Source organism: Neophocaena asiaeorientalis, unplaced genomic scaffold (assembly GCF_003031525.2).
Source record: "Neophocaena asiaeorientalis asiaeorientalis breed wild unplaced genomic scaffold, Neophocaena_asiaeorientalis_V1.1 scaffold302, whole genome shotgun sequence".
NCBI classification, from domain to species: Eukaryota; Metazoa; Chordata; class Mammalia; order Artiodactyla; family Phocoenidae; genus Neophocaena; species Neophocaena asiaeorientalis.
In genome coordinates, this window is record NW_020174038.1 from 1,279,451 (window position 1) to 1,288,788 (window position 9,338).

General features: G+C 45.8%; 1 protein-coding gene across 1 annotated transcript; it reads left to right on the forward strand.

Annotated features, from left to right (window-relative positions):
- Positions 1 to 855: 855 nt before the first annotated feature.
- On the forward strand, positions 856 to 2,291 carry SMIM26 (small integral membrane protein 26). The gene is made up of 2 exons (XM_024753724.1): positions 856 to 996; positions 1,975 to 2,291. The coding sequence occupies exons 1-2, from the start codon at positions 879 to 881 to the stop codon at positions 2,139 to 2,141; spliced, it is 285 nt and encodes a 94-aa protein (XP_024609492.1). The 5' UTR covers positions 856 to 878; the 3' UTR covers positions 2,142 to 2,291.
- Positions 2,292 to 9,338: the final 7,047 nt, after the last annotated feature.

Below are 9,338 nucleotides of genomic sequence, written 5' to 3' on the forward strand. Positions count from 1 at the left end.
AACACCAATTTTTAGAGGGTGGGAGAAATGGGAAGAGCCCTGAAGGATAAATAGATTCTGAAGAAAATTATGTTTTCGAAGCTATGAAAGGAGCAGGTGGAGTCGTATGCGCTGGAAATCGTCTGATTATGGCTGCAAAGTAGTTACTGGCTATGGAAGTTTACTGAGTATCCACTCTGTGCCCAACACATCCCTTTTGCTCTCAAGTTGTTTGGTTTCTTGGAGTGGGGGTAGATTGTGCTTCGAGGAAATGTACGGATAAGAGAAAAGCTGATGGTGGATCGAGTGGAGACTTTTTGTTTTTGAGGCGCGGACTCGTTTGTATGATGGATTAAAGAACAACAGAATGAAAAGGGCGTGAGATGGAGGTGGACAGAGTGTAGTTGCTGGGCCAGGGCCCTGAAAGGCAGAGAAGAATGGGACCCACAGCCCAGTGGAGGGGCTAATTCAGACGTGGAGGGACCCACGCGCACCAGACAGGGCTCCAGGCAGGAAGATGGGGAAGATGAGTTGCGGGGCGTAGACGGAGTATCCTCGCAAACCTGAGAGCTGGAGGAGGGAAGGAATTAAGTTTTACAAGGGCCACCTAAAGCCTATGTAAGGCAGGACTTTGCAAGTGGGAGGTTTGCCTGAGAGAAAGTGTCAATTAGGGCCCGTCACGTGGGAGGCAAGATGGTCTCCGGACCCCACGCGCCTGACCCGAGTGCGTTGCCCAGCGCGACGTCCGGACTACACGCTCCAGGATGCATCGGGGCCGGCGCAGAAAGCGGCCAACCCGGAGCGGCTCCCCATTGGAGGCGGCGGCGGCGGTGACGCGCCCACCGGAAGGCCCGCCTCCGCCCTGAGACTCCGAGGAGTGAGGTATTCCCGGCGGCGTCATGCGTCCGGAAAAGGCCCTGTCTTGGTATCGGCGCATGTCTATGCTGTACGGACTGGGCGCCTGGACCCTGCTGGGTTCCTTGTTTTTGTATAATCAGAGAAAGAGCAAGCCTCCAGGTACGGCTCTCGGGCGGGACCTCCGGGGGACGCGCGGCCTTGCGTGAGGCGTGTCCGGGGGGTCGCAGAAGTGGCTTCGCTGTGCCGCGCGAAGAGACCGGGAGCGGTGCTTAGAGCCGCGTGTTATCGTGGAATCTGCCAGCAACGACCTATTAGAGCCTCTTCCCCGAACCTTGCTGGTTTATTGAGCGAGGCCGCCCCTATTCTCAGAATTTGAAGAATCCGTGAGATTCCAGGTGGAATTTCAAAGACCCTGGATGGTGGTTTAAAGAGGCGATGCTTCTGTAACTTCAGCCCTGCTTTGGTCGCATGGTCGCCTTTGGCGACCAAACGATTTCGCTGACTTACACCAGCGAAGGAGTACCGAAATCTTCCCAGTTGCTGGGAGGAAAAGGAAATCCCTAGCTTTCAAAAATGTTCTGGAAATCTGTGGCTTCGTCTAGAGTAGGGACTGCCTGGGGCTGAAGGGGAGGAGCTGGTCGGGGAGCGACTGCTACAAAATAAGGGGTTTCCTTTTGTGGATGAAAATATTCTACACTTTATTTTGGTGCTGGTTGCACAGATCTGAAGATACTAAAAACTGAATTTACATTTTAAGTGAGTTAATTGTATAATAAGTATTATCTCAGTAAAGCTTTTTATGTAAAAACTGTGCTGAAGATTACATTTGGTGATGAAGATCACCAATGGCCTGAAAGTGCACATGTCAGTATTAAGCATTTTAAAACATTTATCTCTGTAGTGGTCATTTAAAAAAACTTATTTAAATTTTCTTTTTTACAGAAAGAAAACAGTGTCAGGAACCTGATGGGGGTGGGGGTAATTCTTACCTTAGTTTATTTTATTTCAAAGACTTTACTAATAATTCTAATGACTGCTGCCGAAGTTAAAAGTTAGTGATCAACTATACTTCAATTAAAAAGTAAAGTAAGATAAAATGAAAGTTAATGATGCAGCTATTCCTTTTATTTTTTTAAGGTGGTGAAGTAGAACAAAAGGATGTCTCAAGAAATGAACTGTCTGAACCCCCGAAAGGGTTTTATGTGGAAACGGTTGTCACATATAGAGACGATTTTGTTCCAATTACTGCCAGGATCGTCAACTATTTGAAATCATGGACTGGCGGCCCTGGACCAAAATCATGATGGACGGCTGAATTCTGAAAATAGGACTTTGGTTCAGCATATAAATTTGAGAGATACTGTGATTTCCACTTTCTCTTTGTGAAAAGTGTATACATTTAATTTTGCTGTAAAATAGAATCACTAATAATATGCAATAAATATTTCCTTGAAGAAAAGTAAATTTGCATATTCAGGAGGTGTTCTTCTATACTCACGGGAGTAAAAGATTGAAGTGAAATGTCGTATTGAGCTTCCATAAGCTTGGTTTTCTGAAATTAGTTCATGTAACTTTATATTCCTTTCATGTTGCTGTCAGACATAGCTTTTGTGGTCCCTTTAAGCAAATCTCCGTGTTCAGTTTGGGACTTAGAGCAGCCCTTTGGGCACTAGTGGGTGCTTGGTAAGTATGTTGTGAATTAGATTATAACTCCTGGATTAAATAGACTCGATCTGTTCTTTAGGAGCTGTACAGATACCCTCATTCTTTCAGCAGGAGTGGATTAAACCCCAATGGTGGCTACCAGTATTCTAGAGATAGGGGATACAAAATGAGGAGAGCGGGGTTCCTGCCCTTGAGTGCTGCAGTGTTCTCTCCGCTGGTCTCGTTTGGTTGCAAGTAACAAACCCACATAAGTGCGATTAAATCAGAAAGAGATGTTTATTAAAAATGTGTGTGGACAGGGAATTACCTGGTGGTCCAATGATTAGGACTCGGTGCTTTCGCTGCTGTGGGCGTGGGTGCCATCCCAGGTCGGGGAACTAAGATCCCACAAGCTGTGCAGCGTGGCCAAAAAAAAAAAAAAAAACCAGTATAGACAGCTCAGAATTCAAACAGAGTATGTTGAGGTCTTCGGAGGGCCTGGCAGCAGGAACCGGAATGTAGCCACTCACTGAGCCTGCCTGGGGACTGTCTGCCTTGTTGCCTTTCTCACTGCACACGTTTTGTCCCCGTTATTTCTGTAGTAACATCACTTTGCAGCTACAGTGTCAAAGTCTGATCAGCTTCTTCCCGAGCCAGAGTTTGTCTTCCACTCCTGTGAGAGTCACTTCCCTGTGTATCGGATCCCTTCCTGTGGATCACTGAGTCCTGCCTCAGTTAGTAAGAAACTAGCATTCGTTGCCCATTTGGGTAGTGTTTCTTGTGCGCAGCTATTTGGGACCCTGTGAGGACTAGGGATTCCTGGTAGGACAGGAATGGAACATTTCTGGGTTCCTGCTATAGTACTGTCACCTTCAAACCTTTGCCTTGATTTCTCCTTGGTGTCAGTTCTGCCTTGTGGGTGACCTGAGCAGTGCTTTGGGGGCAGTCAACCTAAGTGACAGAGGCTCCAAGATGGCAAGTAGCAGCTTCAGATGTCAGCAGCAGAGGCTCCTCACTGGACATCAGAGGTCAAGAATGGGTCAGTGCCAGTGGGGTGGGCACCCTGGTGGACACCTGTGATGGGCATCAGACGTGCAAGAAGCAGCATACGATGGTGGAAGGGAATTTCTGAATGGCTTCCCAGGGCGGCCTGCTTCTCATCACTCTCCTTGGAATCTCAGTTTCATGCCTGGCCCCCGGCTGCCAGGGAGACTGGGAAAGTGCGTTTCGGGCTTCCGCGTCAGGGATGTGTTGACCCTCAAAGTGGGGCATCTCCTAGATATAGGAAGGATGATCACAGCATGCTGGGCAAGTAGATACCAGGACAAATGTCCACTCCAGGCAGCAAGCCAGACTTTCATCGGGAGGCACTAAGATACCTGCCTCTGTAGGTCACTTTCCCCAGAGAAGGTTTCTCTACCCGGGGGTGGATGCCTGGCTGTAGGAATTCTGGGAGCTGAGTGTGTGTGTGTGTGTATATATATATATATATATATATATATATATATATTCCTTCTTGTTTAAAACACTTCAGCCCCAACTGCTTGTGCTAAGACCATGTTCTCTCTCCATAACACTTACTACTGACCAACCAGTAAAACAATTGTGGCTCCAAACAGCCTGGAGCTTCATTCAACAATTCCCGTAGTTCTGCTGAATCTTGGCTTAAATAGGCCTTTGTGGACTAATCTAACAACCAAAATATAATTTAAAGTGTTCTTCTGGGAGAAGGTTTTCAGAATTCCAAACGTCTGTCTTGCAGGTGCAGTTGGAACACGGTCTGTTCAGAAGTTGGGAATCACCCATTGAAGGAGAGTTTGTAGGATTGGAAATACGTTTCCCGAAATTCTGAGGTCCGGTAGTATTTAGAGGGAGTGGGTTTTCTTTTTCTTTTTTTTAAGATGTATGTATCTCCGGGGCGTGCGCCCCCTTCCTGACATCCGTCCAGCTGGAGGAGCCATTGGGGACCATTCAGATGAAAAGGACTCCTGAGGGATAGTGGAGCAACAAGAGAAGAGGAATTGGGTTTTCCGGCCCTGTGGAGTACCACACAGCCCAGGACTTTAGAGAGAAAGAATCAACTTCTAAGTAGTTTAAGCCATTGTGACTTTGGGTCTCTGCTACAGTTGATGTAACCCTAAGCAAATCACATCTCCCTATTAATTTCTTTATAAAAGTGGTACCTAACTTTTCATGATAGAAACATCCCCTGTGTTTTCTGAGCTTTGGTTTCCTTTGAAGAAGAGGCATGAACCTAGCCTGTCTACTAATAGGGTTGTGACTGTCAGGTGAGGAAGTGTTTGTGCACACGTGATTATTCTTAGGAATGGAATGTCTTAGCTACTCCTGGAAACGAGGCGTGGAAGGCCTTCTTTCTGGTGACAAATGCAGTCTGCTTCTGTCGTCCTCCAGCTGCTTTGCTTTCTTCCCTGTGGCTCTCCAGGGAGTTACCTCGTCACAACTGGCCTGTCCTCTGAAAACAGGGCTTCCATGGGTAGCAACTTGCTTCTTCAGCACAGCAGGTTAGCAGCGTGTATCAACGTGGAAAATGGCACATCCTTTGATCCGGCAATCTCACTTTCAAGAATTTGGGAGATTCCTGAAAAGATTTAGGAAGATGCCTCTTCAACATCACTTGTTCAGCATGGCCTCAAGCTGAAACAACCTCTTGGTCGACCGTGCCGATTGCCTTCCCAGCACCCACTGATCCCACTCCTCTTTTATAACAGACCCTGAGCTCACCCCGTCAGGTGCTCCAGGGGGACTGGCCCAGGTCCTGATTGGTTCAAGTCAGTGTTTCTCCAGGGGGCGCTGCAGCCTCCGTGGGTGTGACAGTCCATTTTGTGGGCTGCCCCAGGTGTTGCAAGAGCTTTAGCATTTCAAGTTCCTTGGGCACTAAATGCCTGTAACAATCTTCACACCTTGTGACAGCTTCAGACACCCCTCCCCACACACATTTCCAGTAACCCCTGGGGGGCTCTATGCCCCAGGTGAGAACCTCTTATCTGAGCCAGTCAGGAGGAGTAGGTCCCATCTCCCTTGCTAGTGATTGGGTTAAGCATGGTCATGTGATCTCACTCTGGCTAGTGAAACTCGAGGGGCTTCTGGGCAGGGTGTCCCAGCCTCAGAGGAAGCACTAGGAGGAGATAGTCTCCTGTACTTCTGAACATTGTGTCTGGATAGGATGCCCGGTACAGCCACAGCCATACTGTAAATCTATGACCCCCTGTTAGTCAAAGAATCAAGTTCACACCTGTATTCATTCAGCAATGTTATCTGAGCTTCAGGCAGTGTGCTAGATGCTTAGGATAGAATGGTAAGCACGAGACACTAATAGAGCAAATTATCGGGCACTGGAGTGATTGGAAGTTGCCAGGAAAAAAAAAAAGTCGCCAGAAGATTATGAGGGAAAAACCATAGGATAGCGATGGAGAATAATGGGGAACCAGGACTCTTAACTTTGTGTGGTCAGAGAAGTTCTCTCCGATGAGGAGGCGTTTAAGCTGAAAATGAAAGGAAGGAGGGGAGCGAGATGGACAAAGAATGGGGGAAGAGCATTCCAGGTGGAGGACCAGCAGATGCTGAGGTCCCGAGGTAGCAACAAGTGGATTACCTGAGCAATTTAAAGAAGATCAGAGTCTGGAACGTGAAGACTTTATATTCCAGAAACCACTTTTACGTCTTATGGAGAATGGATTGGGTGAAGACAAAAGTGGCAGTAAGGAGACCACTGAGCAGCTGTAGTAGATGCAGGTGAGAGATGACGGGCCATGGAGCGGGATGGCACTGGGGCTGGAGAGAAGAGGGCACGTGGGGTTCGTTTGGGGGAGTCAGGAGGTTTGTTGATGGACTAGTTACTCAGGGAGAGGGAAAGAGCAATCATGAGTCGCTTATGGCTGGAGGAAACAGTGGAGCCATTGATTTGAATCAGGGTGGCCCAGCTGGCGGAGTGTGGGGGGCTTGGGGGGATTGCACTTCAGTCCTGGCACTAACCACCCAGACTTAGCACAGACCCTGCAAGTCTAAGGGCACGTCCCCAAAAGGGCAGCCCTCAGTTCAGATGCCAGGTGCACCTTGGGGGTCGCCAAGCCACCTTTACTTCCGACCAACTGGCTACAAATTTGGGAGTTTTTTTATGACTCCTACAGGTTAGATAACTTACTGCAATGACTCACTGAACTCAAGAAAGCCTTATACTTACAGTTTTATTATAAAGGATACAAATCAGGACTAGCCAAACGAAGGAACACATCAGGCAAGGTCTGTGAAGGTCCACAACAGAGAGCTTCACTGCTCTCTCGGTGGAACCAGGGTGCAGGTTCCTCATCTGTGTGTTCACCAGCCAGGACGCTCTGCTAAGGTTCAGTGTCCACAGCTTTTATTGGGGTTCCATCTCATATGCACAACTGATGGACTCATCTGCTGTGTGACTGAACTCAATCTCCAGCCGCATCCCACCGCCCCGCCTCAAAGTCCCACCCTCTAACCACATGATTGGTCTTTCTGGTGACCGGCTCCCACCCTGAAATGTTTCATTAGGAACTCCTATCCCTTGGGAAATTCCAAGGATCTTAGAAGCTCCATGCCAGAAACCCAGAACAAACACCAAATTCTTTTTTATACGGCAGGGGTGGAAAGCCTGAATCCCATTTTCAGTCTGTTAATTTGGTTCGTGGAAGTGGAGAGGTCAAGAAGGCATTTGGAAGCACAAGCACAGAGGATGTGTTGGGAATGGAAATGAAAATGTGCGAGTCAATAGCACAAGGTGGAATTCAAAAACGTGAGGAGAGTGGTGATTTAGAGGGCAAAGGAGAGCGTGCAGAGGGAAGGAGGCACCGCAAGAGGGGCTGCTGGATGCTTCTGCCTCCTGATACTGACCTTTTCGAGCTCAATAAATATGTAAAAAGAATCCTGGTATTTTGGTATATTTTTAAAACGTTTTATTTTGAAATAAGTTACCTTCACTTACAGCCCAAGTGGTCAACATTTTACTTTGCTCTATCACTCTCTTTATTTTCTCTGTATATATCATTCTTCACCAGAACTGAAAGTTGCAGATATGTTGTCCCTTTACCCCTAAGTACATGTGTGTATTTCCTAAAAACGAGGATGTTCTCTTACATAAAAATCAGGAAATTAATATTGGTTCAATGCCATTATCAAATCCAGCAGTTCTCAAAGCGTTCTCTGAGATCCTCCTTAGAGGAGCTGAGATTTCCACCTATTTTTATAATAACAAATAGACAATATTTGACTTTTTCATTCCTATTCTTTCAAGAGTGTACAATGGGGTTTTCAGAGGCTTCATGGTAAGTCATGATCTCATTGCTCTAATGTCAGTATATAATGGATTTATTATTGTCATTTAAAAAATTATCATAAGTCAATATTTAACAATTTTTCTAGGTTGTAATTTCTAGTACAAGTAAAAATCTTAAGATATAAGCTATTTGGGGTGTTCAATAATTTTTAAGAATGTAAAGGGGTCTTGAGATCAAAATGTTTTGAGATATGTTGATTTGATGCAAAATTAAACAAAAATATTTACCAATTGTCCCAATATGCACTTCTTTCTTTTTATTTTTTTCTGGCTAGGATAAAACTCAGTTCCTGCATCACGTTTAGTTTTCCTGTCTCTTTAAAAGTCCCCTTTAATTTGGAACAGTTCTTCAGACTTCCTTTTTCTTGACATTTTTGAAGGATCCTTCTAGTTATTTTGTAGAGTGTTCCTTAATTTAGGCTTGTCTGATGTTTCTTCATGATTGGATTCAGATTCTACATTTTTGGCAGAAATACCACAAAAGTGACATGGTGTCTTTCTTGGTGCAATATCAGAAGTATATGATGTTTGTTTATCTCATTACTGGTGATGCTATCTTTGGCACTTTAGCGTGCAGTATTTAACACTCAAGTATATTAGTATAGTCTTTTCTGGCCAAATGACTGTTCCTTGTTCTCCATTTGAAGCTTTTTCTTGTAGGAGAGGAAAAAGGTTTTCTCACTCTCTTGAGGTCCCTGGCTGGGTCTGAAAATTAGAGTGACAAAGACAGATGAACAAGAGAAAAGCATACAAATTTATTTAAGTTTTACATGACGTGAGAGCCTTCACAAGGAGATGAAGACCCAAAGAAACAGACCTGTGTAATTTTTGTTGTTAGGTTTGACGAAGCATGAGTAGTCATGGAGGAACACGATAGGTTAAGGAATATGAGGTAGGCAGAGTAAACTGGGGGAAATTTAGCAAGGCCTGTTGGTTCAGATTCTTCTTGGTGTGCTTTTGTCTTTGGAGATAAGGCTGCTCCCTCCCTCCCAGTATAGATAGGGCACCTCTCACATTTATGACCTGTTTCAGGAGACAAGCGTGGGGACCTGGGACCCTCCACCTGAGCACTTGCACCTGGACAAACATTTCCTACAGCAACCGGTACAAAGAAACTATAAGAGACTGCAGATAACTGCACCCATGCACAGTCACAGGGGCAGTTATGAACAATAAGACACAAAAAGGCCACAAACCAACTGCCCCTTCTGAGGTGCCAGGAGGAAAAGCAGGGTAGAGCAGACCCAAGTTTGGTTCGGGAACATCCTCAACTCCCTCCCTCTACACCCACCAGCACTATTAGGCTGTAAGAAGAAGACACACTGAGAAGGGCTTGTTTTTATCAGTGATAATAATTTGTTAGGGTAATACTTGTACAGTCCTTTGCAGATTTCTAACACTTTTGCACAGTATATATTATTCAAATCTTCTAACAAGTCTGGGAGAGGGGCCAAGTATCAGTATTAGAGGAGGAATTACAGTTACAGAATCACGTATCTGCGCACTGCTGGGACGCGGCTAGGTCAAATGAATACCT